This window comes from Myzus persicae, unplaced genomic scaffold (genome assembly GCF_001856785.1).
Source record: "Myzus persicae strain clone G006 unplaced genomic scaffold, MPER_G0061.0, whole genome shotgun sequence".
NCBI lineage: Eukaryota > Metazoa > Arthropoda > Insecta > Hemiptera > Aphididae > Myzus > Myzus persicae.
In genome coordinates, this window is record NW_019103539.1 from 191832 (window position 1) to 209992 (window position 18161).

At 33.5% G+C, this 18161-nt stretch overlaps 1 protein-coding gene and 1 long non-coding RNA gene across 2 annotated transcripts; both read left to right on the forward strand.

The window, feature by feature from the left end:
- Nucleotides 1-3348: 3348 nt before the first annotated feature.
- LOC111034700 lies at nt 3349-7641 on the forward strand. The gene is made up of 2 exons (XM_022316031.1): nt 3349-3441; nt 5449-7641. Exons 1-2 carry the CDS (start codon nt 3349-3351, stop codon nt 7639-7641), a joined length of 2286 nt encoding a protein of 761 aa, XP_022171723.1.
- A 5114-nt stretch (nt 7642-12755) lies between these two features.
- On the forward strand, nt 12756-17988 carry LOC111034699. Its single transcript, XR_002604574.1, has 4 exons — nt 12756-14280; nt 14579-14669; nt 15813-16127; nt 17785-17988. It is a non-coding gene; the product is annotated as an uncharacterized LOC111034699 (long non-coding RNA).
- Nucleotides 17989-18161: the final 173 nt, after the last annotated feature.

Here is an 18161-nt window from a genome sequence, read left to right on the forward strand (position 1 = left end):
ATGGGGAAATTACAGGTAGGTACCTACAGGTATCTGGTTTAATAATTTTAAATTAGCATTTCACATTTTCACTCAGATTGAAGGTGGTAGAAATACCTAATGTACCTAATGAGTATATTCAATAACACTTTTTTATTTTTTCATATTAGAATAACTACTTATAATAATTGGAAGGAATTTGAGGGGTGGTTAAGAGTATTTGAATTCCCCAAAATAATCACAAGTCCCCCAAATCAATCGTTCATCAAGTAAGTACTAAGTAATTATTATAATAATATCTGATGAATTTTACTACAGAAAACAGAAACCTATAAATAACATGACGTGTATATTATCATCGATCAGCTACTCCGTTTACTAAATTTATATAAAATAGATATTGAGTTTAAATGATGTAATTTATTTAAATAATATTATGAACTTATTTGTACGCGCAATAGGTAACAACTGTTGTTTACTGTTTATGGGATATGGGGGCTACGCACCTTCAACCCACTTTTTTAAAATCTATATTATTAGGAATTCAAGTTCTCCAAAAAATGTGAGATATTTTCTGCCATATGTATTTAATTATCGTATATTGCCATTTGTCACTATTCTGTAATCATATGTTGTAACATTGTGCTATATTTCAACATTTTATTGCATTTTATAAGAATACGTCATTTAAAAATGTGTAATTCTTATAATAGTAACACCTAGTTATTATCTCTGGTTACTCATTAATGATTAGATACCTATTTTGATAGTAATTTACAAGTAATACAATCCTGCTATTCTGGCGTGCTTCGATAACAGGACATTAAAAATAGTTATAGTTATACACTTATACTAATAAAGTTTTATGTTATAACTTATAATGTATATAACATGTACCTAGGTAGTCACTATAATAGGTATCTACTTTAACTGTTATCTGTTATCTGTTGCCTATACTAATCCAAGGTCAATTTTTTTAAACATTTTGTGAAGTTTATTTATTTGTGTAGCAAAAGTATTTTTAGTTTACACACACATGTAATATTGGTGCATTATTTAATAATTTCCCCAGTGTTATATTTTTTAATATGAAATCTGCAAATTGTTTTTACTTTTACAACATGTGTTTGAGCGGGTGTAACGGATCCTAGCATTCACTGACTTATTAAAAGAAGCCACCATTGGCGCAAATAGGGGGGAGGGCTTAAGGGGACTTGATCCCCCAAATTTCGGTTAAGTCCCCCCAGTTTAAAATCTAGTAATTAGTACTATACTTTTACTTATATTATAGCATATAGGGAGGGGAGCTTGAGTCCCTCCAAACAATTTAGTCAATTTGCGCCCATGGAACTGACACTTTTTTGCTTAATAGGTAATTACATATAAGTTATAAATTTAAAAATATGTAGTTATATTATATTACTTACATTGATGTACCTGCTGGCTATTGACACATAATTTTATGTGGCTATAGTATTAAGGAGACGCTCTTGTGCTCTACGTAAATTGTCTTTATTAAAAGTTAGTCAGTAAGCTTTACGAAGTAAATGATGGACTAAAAACGATTTTGGGCCAAGGGCCGCCAAATAGTAAGTGGCCGGCAAACTACGGAAAACTTAGTGGGCCGACTTTGTCCACTCCGCCCCCGAGTTTTGTTGACTTTAAGGGAGTAAAAACAAAATGTAGCAACTAGAAAGTTGATTAGAAACCAGATTAAGCTATACCTAATATTATATAGAAGATATTATGAGTAGACAAAAATAGTTTTTTAAGCAGTTATAGCGTAATGAGATCGCGATAGAACAACCCAGTTATAAAGTGTTATATTTTAATTGTGTGTTCATCAGGCATACCCTACGTCAGAAATTATCGGCGTAAATACGACACTAAGTACTTAAATTATGCAAGCGTTATATTTCTGTTAGAAGCTATATATATGTACCGCGTGTAATATTGATGCATTGTTTTACTCTGGTTTATTATTATTAATACAGAGCATTAGAGCAAGAATCTAGTTAGTAGATTTATGGATGTATTTTCCATTGAAACAGCTCTTCGCCTTTGTATTACGTATAGCTTAATAGCTATATAATATATTAATATTATATAGGATACCTATCATTGTGTCATCACTCATTAGGAACTCATAAGTCATAGTAAAACATAATTAATCGATTCTGAATCGTTGTAAATAGTTATTATTTACTTACAAGTCTGTAGTGCTTCAGGGTATTAGATGACAACATCTAATTTTTCAATTATATTATTCAAATGAGTTTCACATTTTTTTCAGAAAAATAGTACGAACTGATCTTAATATATTACAGGTACGTTATTAATTATTATGCAATTATTTCTTAAAATATGTATCAAATTAAATTTATATTTTCTAAAGATGGTCTTCAATAGATAATAAATATAATTGTAAATTTATATAAGAGTTGTGTACTTGTGTGGATACTGTTATCATCTCTAGATGAAAATGCAGGGGTGTCTCTAAATTTAAAGCTAAATGTATTATTATAATATTGAATTTTTGTAAGTGTATCCATACTTTAAAACCCAATAATATAGTACCTAAAAATTTGTCATTATAACAGTTAGTAACGCTCTTTAAAATAACAAGGAAATCGGAAAATATTTCTTTCTTGGCTCTTAAAGTAGGTAAGTACTTATGTTAATTTATGTTCTCATGTTGATCTAGTTAAGTAACAAAAGGTTATCCCCTTATAGTTCACCTAATCTAGTGAAATTCCGCAGCATAAATCTATTTGTACTGGAAAAAATTATAAAATTATTTTCTTATAAAATAATGAACCCAAATCGCCATCGCTTAGTTCAGAACTTATGCGCTTATAGGTACAGCTATTAGTTGGTGTACACGTACATGGTACATCGACCCCATTGCATGTTTTGTAAATTTGTAATGCTAATAATATCACAATAATAAATATAATATATATAAAATTTAATATAATATATATATAACAATAATAATACCCAATAATTAATCTTTGTTCACTCTTTTATTATATACCAGCTAATCCTGTTTTTACTTAACTATAGTTATTGATATTGTATATTGTTATTTTAATTTATTTTGCATGTGTTTTTTTCAAATTGCCTTTTGGCATAAACTATTAAAAATATATACATTCTGAACAATACACATTATACATTTATAAGTTATATTATTATATAATAAGTACAGTGTTGTACACAATATAATAATTTCCTTAATAACGGGTTCATATACCTATTATAATACTTCGCAAAAAGATTTTAATCAAGAATTTAAAAACAATATTGGTATCTAAAAAAACCGTAATTGTTTCTTTTTAAAGGTTTTCATCACACATTTTAAACAATATGGTAGACAGCAAAATTTCAAGAGAAAATGAATATAATTGGGACCTTTTTTCAACTAAAGACATTTTACTTGTAATTTCAATGGTACTAATGGTATGTATATAATATGTATTTAAATTTATAAATTTTCAATTATTATTCTAGAAGATAATGGGGCATGAGCCCCACTGAACATGCTCCTGTTGAGTGTTGAGGCCCGTATGCAAGACATACATTTATGTCTTTACATATTTTGTTGTCAATTGTTATTATTAATATTATTATATTTAATATAGTTTGTACATTTATTTATTTTCAAATGTGTACAGTTTACAGTGAGCGATGAATTTATGGATTTTACAATGATGTGATTTTTTTTTATGTGTATGTTTAATATAGCATACACGATAACTAGTCAAAATAATGCTTCCATTTTTAACTAGAGTATATTTTCTAGCGAGAAAGTAGAATTTAGTTAGTCATTTTTAAAATTAAGACTAAAAATTCACAGAAATGTTCAAAAATTTTACGCAAATCAGTTTTAGATAAAATCGTTTTTTTGTGTAACTCAGAAACAAATAACCTTATAGATAGATATTTAAAATGTTCACCAAATGTGTGTATTAGAATTTCATATACGCCATGGCAAGTTATTGTGATTATTGATTAATAATTATAAGCAATTTGAGGGTAAATCCACAATAATATTTTATGAGTGTCTGAAGATAAAATATTGATAAAATCTGTGAACATCACAAAAATTTGCAATTTATTAGAACACAAATTGTTTAAAAACTCAAAAACTACTCGTACGGATTTTGATTTTGATACGTCAAACATTTCAGAAAAATTATCTTCTGCTCAATATAATAATAAAAATAATGTTTAATAATAATATTTTTACCATTTGAATAGGGGTGTTCTTATTTGAAAAACAGAAGTTCGTATCTCCACAGGACACTCTCTAGATAGTACAAAAAATCTCAAGAATTTGAAAATAAGTACGGTCTTAATTAAAGAATATATAAAATTTTTTTAAAAAATTAGATTTTGAATAACTGCATAATTGAAGAAAAAAAGGGTGAGCATGTATGGTGAATCACTCTGTATATTGTGTATCACAAAATATGATAAAACTTTCGGATAGAGAGAATAGTCAACGATAATTAGTCAATACTGAAGTCTGTAATAGACAATAGTGAAATACTGTCTTACTTTCATTTTTATTATTAGCTTTTAATACGATACTACTATACTAGTGATACTACTGTCATTATGACCCATGGAAAATAATTCGATAATCTTGTGTTAGTGCTTAATGCTTATATTATGGTAATTAATAATTATAATAGTATATAATTGGTAAATTATAATCTTTGCAGTTAATGCGTCGTCTGATCCAACAGCTATTTCATATTGTAGTATTGTCTCGTTATATCATCTGGGCGTGATAAGAAAAGTTGGATGTAATAGAAATAATAATAATTTGTTCGCTAAAATTGATTTTTGTTATTTCTTTGTTTACCTCCTAAAAACGAAAAATTGTAGTGTCCCAGGGGATAACAGCTAGGAATCTATCGTTCAAGTCGGTACATAATTTTATGATCACCTTTAATGTGTCTATCCGTAAATGAATAGTTATATCGCACTGGTGGCTGCGTCGATGACCTTTGATAATCCTGTAATAGTATTGCGTGGAGCAAACCAATGGGCCCTCCCCTCATCATTTAAAATATAATTAAAATTAATTGTATTACTTATGCTTACTACACAAAATATGAACAGATTGTATACTAATAGGTAATATTATAAAAAACATTCATGTATTGTGTAATTTAATTGAAAAAAAACTTTGACAAAATAAACAGTTATATATTATATATCAAATATCAATCAATAAATACCTAGGTATTAAAAAATAAAAATACAATTTATTGTAATTCGTCCAAACTCCTTAAAAACGAATAATCGTTTTTAAAAATTTTAAGGAGTATATTATAGGTATGTAAATTATACTTAATATGTATTAATCAAAAATTGAAAACATTTGCTTTTTTATTTATAAAAATATTGTTGTATAGTATTAGTATTTAACCGTTCTTATTTTTATTGCATTTACAGGTATTTACGTTCACGTTACACGCAAATTCATTAGAAACCGATTCGATCAATGAAATCGATTGCCCGGACTTCAATACATGCATGACATGTACGAACAAATCTTTGTGCAGCTGGTCCGTCGAACTGCAAGTGTGTATAAACACGAATCTGCTACAAAAACCACATGGCAATCTAACAGTTCATAACGAGATGCACTGTCCGCGGTTCACGGTGGTCAACAAATCGTCCGTAGCCGGCGTGTCTTTTAAGTACACGGTCAAGATATCAAACGACGTGAACGGTGCGGTCACGTCGTTCCTCAACAGCAGTACGATCACGTGTTGCATCGAGTCCTGCGACTTCCGGGGTTTGGTGGTTGACGACTCAATCACGTGTGCGGCGATACGCACACCATGGTCGTACTTTGCGAACGGCGCGAGAGCTCTGATCTCCTACATCTACATCATGGTTGGCGACAAAAAACTGCAGTTCAACAATGACGCCGACCACTACTACACCATTTACGACCGCGACTGCGCGGCGTCTACGGCCGCAGCTGCTGACCACTGCGCGACGTGCCTGTGGAGCGACAGAGGCTTCAAGCATTACTTGAAATGGTGTCCGACAAGCAACCCGTGTACGGGGTCGTATCAGATCTACGATAAACGAGACGCGGACGGTGACAAGAAATTTCTGTTCGCCGACAACGACGACGACGTGGTGCGCATAAGGTGCGCCGAGATCAGCATCGTGTCAGTGCGGCCGCTTAACGTGCCACGGAATGGCGGCGGCACCACCACGATGACGATAACCGTCCGGAACCACCGGATGTTGGCCGAGAACAGAACCGTCACGGTGGCCGTGGCCGGACGACTCTGCGATGACCCGGCGACGTACGACGACCAGACGATAACTTGCTCCTTGCTGCAGCCGTCGGTCACCACCGCTGTAGCCTCCGCAGGTCCGGCCGAAGTTGTGTACTCGTCTGCGTCGTCGTCGACACGGCCATCGCAGAATACGAGGTTCGCTCTCAGATCTTCAGAAGTGATCGGTTTCGTCGATCCCGAGACGACGAGCGTGCGTCCGATCTGCGGGTCTATTTCCGGCGGCATCACGTTGACGGTGCGCGGCCGATTCCTGGACATCGGTAACGCCGTACGCGTGTCTATCGTATCAAACGTCAACGAAACAGAAGTCGGCGAAACGGTCCTCATGACATGTGACACTGTATCACGCGACAGGCACACGATCGTCTGCCGGACCGCCGTGGCCACCCCCCACAGCAATTATAACTCTTCCAGCCCATCGTCGGCCCGGGTGAAAGTCCAGTTCGACGGTGGTCCGATCAAGTACGTCCAAAGTCCCGCCTCGTGGACGTTGTGTAAGAATGGTGACGCGGCGTTAGAAGCTGGACAGACGTTTAGCGGCATTGTTTCAGGCGGCACCTCGGTGCCAGTCCACGGCGTCCGTTTTTCCTGCTTGGCAGACGCACACTTTTACGTGCACGACAGGGACGGCACCAAATACCAGCACACCACCGGCTGCCGAGTGGTGAATGACACGTTCATGGAATGCCGGTCACCGGACATGCGGCGCTCGTTGTCTGCCGTCGACGTAGCCACAACCGCAGTGTTTCCGGATTTTGGTGTCCAGGCGTGGGGTTGTGATGAGGGTCGTCCGTTAGACATGCCGGTGCGGCATCCACAGCAGCAACGGTTGTCCGCAACTGCCGTTCGCAGTCCGTTTTCTGTGTACGCCGATCCCGTTTACGTTGATTTCGAAATCCGCGACGGTGCCGTCGTCATAAGCAGAGGCCATCCGTCTTCGTCGGCCCAAGGGTACGCGGCCGGCGACGTGGCCGTCCAGTTTCGAAATTCGACGGGTGGTTGCAACGTCACGTCCTTGTCGCGGCACGAGATCGTATGCCAGCCGACCTCCACGACCACGGCCACCGTTCTCGGCCGGCTTCAACGTATTGTGGTGACCGTGGGTGGCGACGGCGGGTACGTTTGTGATGTGCAGAAAAAACTCATCCACCGGGACGCCTGGAGCAGCGGCGGCCGCGGTGGTCGATCGCTCCTATTCGCCAGCATCACTTTCTCCTGTTGCAGTGGTGTCGCTATAGTTTCGGCTGCGATGTTACTATTCGCCGTAGGTGTTGCATTGTATCGCATCATTACGAAAAATCGGTACGTAATAAGTGCAGACACCTGAGAAAATGATCATGAATAATTATATGCCCCCTAGCTACCTTAATACACGGTTTTATAAGATTCTAAGCAATACTATCAATTATGTATGTTTTTTTAAATATTTTTTCAATTCATGATATAATTTCCAAAATATTTTGTCACTTCATGAGCTCTTTATAGCCATGAGAGATTTCCATTGTTTTTTTTTAAACCATGATAGATAAAATGTGGTTCACTAGGTAAAAAAAGCTTGAACATTGAATGCAATATTCCTTACAAGTTGTTTTTATAGCAATTTAAAAATATTAAAAACACATAGGTTCGATTATGTTCATATGAATTACATGTTTTTTCGGTTAGAAATTCGTAAAAATATTGGTTTTTATAGCTAACATTTGAAAATTTAATAAAAGATTCTTTATATGCTTTTCTACCTTAAACAAAACACAAAAAAAAGTTCACCGGGAAGTAAAGTTATTTATAGCCATGATATATTATATTTTCGATTTTTATTAATTTTGTTTTAATTATTAAATCTAGTTATTTATACACGCATGGCACACGTCATCTCCACTAAGAATCACTTTTCGTATTCACCGTAAAATTCAAATCTAACATTATGTACCCATTACAATTATATACCTACTTGACAACTACTTTACAGCAGAGTGGTACCTATACTTGTCCACCTTTTTTATTTTATTTTTATCATTACATTTATTAATGTAATATATTTTAACTATAGCTTAAGTTATAAATTGTTAAATATTGTGTAAAATGATTTAAGTAATAAAGATAATTATTATTATTCTCTTTATGTGTACATACTACATTCTGTAGTATATATATAGTATATAAAAGTGAAATGATTATTTTAATCCCAGAAACTAATGAACCGATATTATTAAAAGTTATAACAAGAGATAATTCATAGAGACTCAGAGCATTTAGCTATTATTTAAATTTTGTATATTAATATTATATCATCACGTCGCGCGTCGTCGCCGCGCATTCGATCCGAGCTAAATATATTCGTTTTCACTGCAGCTGCGCACTCGTTCACAAAACCGTTTTCACATACGACTTTGGGCTTTTTCGCTTATACGCTTTGAACCAATATTATGGTCACATCTTAGGCTATAGCAGACGCCTGACCTTTATGGCTAAACTCCGCCGTTGATTTCTGGCCAACTGTTTTTATTAAGACTTAGGAACTGGCGATATAAATGGTTATCATTGCGCATTTTGGCGTTATGTAACGTTACATCTTATAGCAGTGCAGAGAAACTGTTAACGCTATAATAATGACGTAACGTTGCAACGACATACTACACCCGGTACAGAGGTAGCAGCAGACGAGTCGATATTCGGTATGCAGTAAGCGGACAGTGATGGAAAGAGGTAACGCAAAACTAAGAACAGATAATAAGCGAAATGGGCTAGTGTTTAATTTCCATGACGACCAGTAGAGGTGATACACTCGGACACACAACACGAGCATATGCATGTACACTGACCGAACCTTACGATTTGTAGTCCTACTGCTCAATGACGGGTATCCTCCACAAAATTCAACGATGTAGACGACGAACGATATATAGTACCCGATCGTCCTGATCAAATGTTATTCTGTAATTGCGCAAACGGTGAGCAATTAGCTGTACAAATATAAAATATCACAACGAAGATGTCACTTAAGGACAGCCTAACAGTAATGATAACAAATCAATAATTACAAAATAATTACAAACCCCGTGTATTATATATATAGGTGAACACAAACAATGATCAGTAGGTATCTCCAGGTGCAGTGACGACATCTGCCTGCGGCTTATTGTGACTGAAAATTTTGATAATCTTGGAAAACTGCACAAAGGACCTGACCGGTATCTATGCATATAATAGAATATTTTATATGCCGATGGTTATGGTAGCTCGACACACTAATACACTATAAATTATAATATTTATCAGGGGCTGCCAAACAGTTGATCGCGATCTTGGACGATTTAAAAAATGCAAAGTGGATCCTACTTGTTAGAACTTAATTATTTTTATACATTTAGGAGAATATACAGTTGTTAAATACATATTATAATATATCCAATTAATCTGTTTGTGTGAAATGGCTTTTTCTCGTATGGAACTTGGATAGGCATATATAATGTTGGATACAGTCATACAGACCAATAGGCATTCTGATGATATTTTTAGCAGTGTCTTCGTTAAGTTTTCTTTTGTTTTTCAGGCAGCGAATGCTGTCGGGATTAAAATTAATTGCACATTCATAATAATAGTGCAGTATTAATGCAGCACAATTACCCGGTGACCGAGGTTGCATCGCCACTGTGACTATACAGTGCAATGCCAATGGGGGAGAGGATGGTGCCGAATGTTGTAATATTTTCAAAGGCGACAAATCTTTAAATATGTACGTTTAATAGGGGTGCAAAATATTATTGCCCTAGCCGGGGTGTCAAGGAAAGTTAACAAGGCATTGTGTGAGCATACACGAGGTTTTGTAGACTGGCAGTCAGTGATTTTAAGACTTCTGGCCATCTTTTACAGGAAATTAATGAATATAACTGTCAATTTTTTTATCAAAATACTAATATACTATTACGTTTTCTTACCAGTTAATACACTAATTGTGGACAATTACCACATAATAGATTATAGAATAAGCCGATGACAAAAATAAAATGTGAATTTTCATTAATTTTCGGCATAAACATTGTGTATTATCCAGTGTTTGGAATTCGTCATACTATACAAGACGCATTTTCGTATATTTTCATATTTTATTCTTAAAAATAATGTAAGGCCAAATGCCCAACGTGTTATATAATATGGCTGCCAGTCCGCCCCTGCTGACAGTCACGCACAAAATTTGCGCTGAAGCAACGATGTCTATACCAGTTGACTAGATCAGATGCACCAGATACTATTCACATGCTGATGACTTGAATAACGGGAGGCTAAAGGCTGCACAGCGTTACAAAAAGCACGATATCGACTTACCAATATCAAATTCGATGTATATTGACGACGACTTAAAGCATAATATGCGTCGTCTGGAAAAAGTATATAGACGGGTCGCGAAAGGCACCACAACAAAAAGGGTACGCCTGGACACCTGGTACATTATATAACACTATACGTGGTTACGTACGGCCGGTGCAAAATTGCAAGTATATATCAGTACTGCTAGTACTGGTACCTAACCAAAATTAACAAAACAGCCCAACTATGGCGCGACGGTCTTGACACAGCTTTATGAGCGGACGTAATGACGGGGAAAAAGCTCTCAGAGGTTAGATTGATTCCACGTCAACCACACGCTTCCCTGCACTGTCCTCGAATGACACTGATACAAATAAAAGGGCAAATACCAAAAAAAAAAAAAACCAATACTGTGTATAACTAAATAACAAAAATAATAATCATGCTGGAATTGATATCAATATAGTTACACAAAAAGTGCAAAAATTTAAAAAAAAAGGTACATTCACACAGCTAGGGCTAAATCAGCAAGATCAATCGCAGTCGACTGGCCTTATAATCGGTCTATCGTCTAATGGCCGTTTGTGTGAGTGATTTACGATTATGTTCAAATGTCGTGACGGTCGTGATTGTTAAGCTGCTCACTGAGGCAACGAAAAGTGTCGTAAGTGACCGTGAGATAGCCCGGCTTAATCACCCACAAAAGAAACAATACACACCGCGAGTCATCGACAGATGCGTGATGCCGAATCAACAACAACAACAAAACACGAGCCACAGCACTTCATGCGTGGGTGGTAACGGGCTGACGTATATAGTTACTAGTTAGTAATATTACACAACAATTAATGACATGCGAAAACGGTTCGGAACACAAACGAACGCAATGTACAAAATGATAAACTATATTAATTCGACGGTACATCAGAATAACTCTGCAGAAAAAAACAACAAAACCTGAGAGTCGCTATAATTTTCCGATATGACCTGCAAGTCGACGTGGACCAATACAAATTGTATTAATATATTATATTATGCCCATGTCCGGCAGCATACACGGCGACCACAGCACGAACCATGGCTTCAGACAATTATCTGAATGTAAAATAATGTATTTGCAGGATAAGTCCGGACCGTTTCAGACGATTTTGAGTCTAATAAGCGGCTGAACCTTATATATCTGTGAGTCTTATAAGCGGCGAAGATGGACGTAGCCGCTTGGACGTGGGAACAATTGAACGTAAGAAAAAAGAAAAAATATAAACTAAATAAATAATATTATTTTAATAGATCATCATCAAAATATATTTAAAAAAATTGAAAATAAATAATTCTGATTTATGCTTATAAGTTATAAATTATAGAACCATTGATATTAAATGTTCATAATATAACAAATGGTATCGTATAATATCGAACCTTATCGTTTTTATTATTGAATTTTACCTAGATATTACCTATAGATTGAATTTGATCGTTATTTTTTTTTTGTGTGCATCACACTTTATCGAAACACGGCGATACACGAAAATGTGTAACACTTATCGTGTTAGTCGTGTACAAATTATTGCGTACAAGTATACAATATACATATACATGTAAAATGTCGTTAATTAAATCAAATCGCGATGGTGAAGTACTTTTGGATGACGGTTTCATGTACTTATTTGACGCTTTTAGTTCTGATGGTTTAAAACGGTTTTGGCGATGTAAGTATAAAAGAGAATGTAGGCCTGTGTGCATACTGGTAGAACAGACTAAATTATAATAAGAACTAAAATATCATTTTTACGCGGAATCGCTCAAACTATTTCTCTGAATTAATATTTAAAAAAAACTTCTTAGATATTTTATGTATTTTAAATATTTTTATAATATATTAATATTTTACATATATATGTATAAAATATCTAAAAGGTTTTTTTTATATTATATTTTGAACGTATTATAATAATTATTATAAATAACTTTTTTTGATATTGTATTTTAATTGCTGGTGTACCCATAATTGTAATAAAAAATTGTTTTAGATACATTTTTAATTTTAATATTTTATATAATAAATAATTCGTATATTCGTTTTTGCTTGACGCATAAATACTATAGTATAATATAAATAACTTACTAATTTTATTTACTGATTTAAAATTTTGATCATATTTTTTTGACGTCCTATTGTCCCCACGTCCATTAGTCCTAGATCTTTATAAGCGGCGTCCACTGTATTAATAATTATATATTGTGTTTTAATGGCTTAGTTAGAGTAGGTATAAGGTGATAAGTAATAAATGCATACATAAATTATAAACAATATAATAAAAAAGATTTATACATTTAAAATAATAATTTAGATAATAGCTTAGATTTCTTACCAATTGCATTTATGATAAATTATTATCTATTTCCATGTTTTATTATAAATATAACCAGTCAATATCGATACATTGCTTTGATTTTATTTGATGTATGTATTTATGTACCAAATATTTTGTAATTTCATTTTTTAAGCTTTCTCATACGATTGTGCGAGGCCATTACTATGTACTATTATTTGTAATACAATAATTTAATAGAAACAAATGTTTGACGCATTTAACATTTACTAATATTCCGTAAATTAAATTAAATTTAAAAAAATCTAACAAAATGGCCAAGCCACCAGGCCTGGCGTCTAACGCACTCGTGATAGTTGACCCCCGCGAAATCTACTGGCGGCTCGACGCGGGCCCGGCTGCTTAGGTCGCTCTCGGCGCGACGGACGACGACGACAAGGCGGCTAGGCGACCAGGTCATGTTAGGTTAGGTTAGGGCGCGGACAACGACGCGCAGTCCCGACGATATCTACCACGACGATGACTGCGCACAAGACGGCGACTCGTTATGGCGGAAACAACAGAGTACTATACGGTTGAATGATATAGAACTAATAGCTAGAAACACGGACGTCACCCATAGAGTAATATTACTCTATGACGTCACCATCGCCATACCCGTGGACACTACGTTTCGTGAAAAGCGGTGAGCCATATACCTGGACACGGACGTCAGGGTGAAAACCACGGATATAGTATCTGGACCGTGGTGGGTTGCGGTTTGCCGATTCTATCCGTTTTTCACCCAGTCCGTACGATCTCATATGGAATTTCAGGTAGAATAAATCTATTCTGTTTTTAAAATTAAACTAGGTATGTATTATGTGTATTTTTCGGTCAAAATCAAATGGTCGGCGATATTAGTCTAGATTAAACTTCGAACATAACGATATTTTTTATAAGCTCAAATCTGAAGTGTAAAAATAATATAATAATGCAAATGTGACCGTAATAATTACCCATTGTTTATTTAATAGATGGCTGAAAATGAAAAATAACTCTTAAACACGCAACCATGGAGATACTGCCGATCGATTGGTTTCGATGTAAAAATACACAATTATTATTCAGTTTAACTCCAACCGGTAACGTAATTGCTCGGGTTTAAATTTTGTAATCCACGTCGATTGTGTTACGTTAATAAGTATAAAATACAATTTGTAAATTTATAAATTTCTCGCACGCACGATTCCTCACCGATATGGACAATAAGCGTAAGCGATCTGCAATTGATGATGGTGATGATAACCACGTCCAAAAAATGCCCAAAACCCGTAATGTTGTAGGTAAGTACACGCCGACGTTTTCATTGTTCAGGTACATTTTTTACAGCTCGGTAATCAACAATATTCTCAATTCCGATTCCAGAATAAATTCTGTAAGTTGAGCCAAAAGTCAACTGCGATATATAATATATAATAACAAATTATATTTGTCCTGGTATAGATATTAATCAATCGGTATTAGAGTCAAACTTTTATTACTATTAGTATATAACAAATTTTGTGTTGATTCGATCGTATACATCAATAATTCAGTATCTAGAATAAATTAATATTAATATTGTTTTATTGTATGATTTAGATTTTAGACTCGACTTCATCAGATCGCATCCCCGACACCGGTGTGATAAACGTACTGTGCACTCTAAGATTTCAAGTTCCCGGTAAATTAAGTAAGTAACCCATTTTCCCTATAATATATTAGACAATCTATGATGAAATGCTATTCATTTATTAATTTTCGGTTTATTTATTATTGTAGATTATAATTGATTTATTAATTTATATTATTGGGGATTCGTTATTGATCGAATTAAAAATTAAGGAGTATTGATGTTTAATACATTAAATTATGCCATTTTCTATACTCGTGCTTCCGAGTCGTGTATAACTGTGTCGTAGTAAGTAATTTACAATATTTCAACGAATTATCAATCTTTTGCCAATTATTGTATTAAATTACCTATTTATTAGATACTATTCCTGAAAATATATTTTAAATCAAATGCTACTTTCTTACATTCTTAAATAAATTTGTCCACTTAAATATTGGGTAGGTTATAACATTTTAATATTTTTAGAATTCAAAATTTAAAAATATAATTTTGAATGGTTAAAACGGTTAACGTCTTGAAGAGTTCAGTTTTCAAATATCGGGGAAGTATTTTTCAAGTATATTACAAAGAATTTAAAAATGTTTTCAGATGTTTAATCAGATGACTCGAAAAATCAAATAATTGACAAAATAAAGGACTATTTTTTTTTAACACAAACGTGAACGAATTATCTTAAAGAAAATATGTTATTTTTTAGTAGAGGGGCCTTGACATTGTCATCGAATGAAAAATGTATATTTATTATATATTGACGTTTTTAATTGCATATTCAGATTATAACGGTATACGTAAAAAATAAAATATAAAAAAAAATCAACTAAAAAATGTAGGAAAGTCGCACTGAAGTATCGTATATAGGTATTAAATAAACAAATATATATTTAAAATATTATACACGAAACTTCAATCACTGGGAATGAACGTTACTCTTACTTCCTTCTACGAAACTGCGCAAGGGGCCCATCCTATACAATATGCGTCTGATGAGGTCGAGACTAAATCATACAATAAAATATGCAATATTAATATTAATATATTCCACTCAATTATTTATTTAAACGATCGAGTTACCACAAACGTTATTCTATATACTGATAATAATAAAAGTTTAGCACTGTTATCAATCGATTAATAAAGATAGTTTATTGTAAATGGGTATATTTCGTTATTAAAGCAATTGATTCTCGGGTTAACTTGCAGAGTTTATTTCGGACTTAGAATTGAGAATTTGGAGAAGAGTTATCAAAGTCAGAAACAGCGGCATCGTGGGCGTGTACTTGGTACTTGTCTACTAGTGGTTTTTGGATTCTTTTGGATGTTGTGAACATCATCATCATCATTAACAGAACGCTTGCGTTTATTGTCCATAGCGTTGAGAAAACGTGCGGGTGCAAAATTCCAAAATGTACAGATTGTATTATACTAATTAAAGTAACACTAAATACAATCAATTTGAATAAGAATTCGGAACCAACATTTGATCATGGTTGAAGAAGACACAAACATTGAAACATTGTGAGTACCTATATGGCTATATTATTCTTATATTTTATAAATAACAATAAGTGTGTAGTGTAGGGGTCTTCAACCCGCGGCCCGCCCTGTCATAATATGCGGCCCGCGATCACATTTGTAATTAAGCATGTATATTTTCTATTTCGATAAAATTATAACGGCTAAGCCATCGCTATCGGAAATAAGCGATAAGATAAATTTATAGTATTTATAATTATAAGAATAATTTGTAATTTAAAATGTAATCATGAAAATATTAATAATAAAACTGAATTTTTGTATAAAATACATGTTTTTACTACGAATGCGGCCCGCAAGATTATTAAAAAATAATACGTGGCCCGCTGCATAAAAAGTTTGAAGACCCCTGGTGTAGTGTGTACCTATACCTACCTACGTATAATACCTACTAGTGCACCTACCTATAATGATTAAAATCAATGAACACGAAACTACATCTTATAGGTTTTCTTAACCCGATTCATTAATGGATATTGGTTACTCTCCTCTTTATCAAACAGGAAACAGTATGTACCTACTATGTTGTATAGACATTTTTGTTCGAGAAATTTGTAACTTCGGGTGACCCTTAGGGTCACATATTGCACCGTTCAACGTTCTTATTAAACGTATTCATTAATGATGTATTGATGTTTAAATTTTTAACCTACGTTATTATTTGTCGACTAGATACCTTAAAATATTTTGTATTTTTAAAATCTGTCATGATGCTATAACCTATAGTACTACAAAATAAATAAATAATGTTCGGTCATACTTTCTTAGCTCATTACCATGAATAGACAAGTAGATATGAGTATATGATTGATCTGCGGGTAGATAAAAAAAATGCACACTCCTGAACTCTCCTAAGAAATTATATTTGTTTTATGAAAAAAAATCTAAAATCTTTTATAATATACATTACAGTTTATGTAGATTAAAGTTATAGGTACCTATATCCCCTGTCCCCATTATGAGAAAATCTCAAATCCAACACTACGACATACTATTTACGAGTTCATCGTCTTTACAAAAAAAAATGAATCTTTATTACATGATAAAATGATTTAGAATTTAGATGTCACTTAAACTGCTATCAAAACAAAAAGATAATCTAATTTTTTTGGGTTCAAACTTTCAGAGATTTCAGGAGTTGGGTCCCTCGAAATATTTTATTGAGTACATGAAATGGATTCATTTATTTAGATTTATTTATTTGGGAAAACTAGTTTAGAGTAGTCCAGCCAATTAACTTTACCCAGGAGATACTTTACCTCTTGGAAGTTTGCTGGAGCTGGTTGCCGTTATCAATAACATTAACTACTTATATGAAAATTAAAAATCGTTGCTCCAAACATCCTGACTGCGCAGTGTGCAGTATTATTCAAGTATTATAAAATCAGTATGACACGACATTGGTGATTGTTGTATGATAAAGGGGGTTTGTATACCTACGTCCTCTCTTAAATAAAAAATGGAATAACCAAATATATTTGTAATAATTACTGCTGATTTTCATCAAATTATAATTTGTACTATACGCTTTAACTGCTGTGTTGATATATCGATCGATTAATAATAATAAGTATAATAATATAGAAATAATAATAATAATAATATAATAATATGTATTGTGTATTTGTGTAATTTATAGACGTTGGCAAGAAAGAGCATTTGTACGAGATGTTTGAAAATTATGTTCTTATACACTGATTACAAATGAACAAAATGACAATTATTACTTTAATTAAAAATTTAAAAACTAATTTTGCACTTATTATTAAAAGAAAATAGAGAAACTACACTAGCAAATTGGTATTTTTAGACCCGAATTTAATTTTGTAAATTTTACTTACAACTCAGAAATTGTATAAGTTGTTATTCATTTTTATAAGTCTTTTTTTGTTAGTGAATTATTTATTTTCACAGACTATTTTATGTAAATTTTTGTATAATTTTTTTTTTTATCATTTTTGTAAACCAATTATTTGTTCTATTAGTTTTACAACAAAATATATACCTATGCATTAT

What these genes read in the sequence shown, in the direction of transcription:
- LOC111034700 (XM_022316031.1), top strand. Translation starts at nt 3,349, where the DNA reads ATGGTAGACAGCAAAATTTCAAGAGAAAATGAATATAATTGGGACCTT. An exon ending in TAATTTCAATGGTACTAATG is followed by an intron (nt 3,442 to 5,448) that starts GTATGTATATAA and finishes TTGCATTTACAG; the next exon opens with GTATTTACGTTCACGTTACA.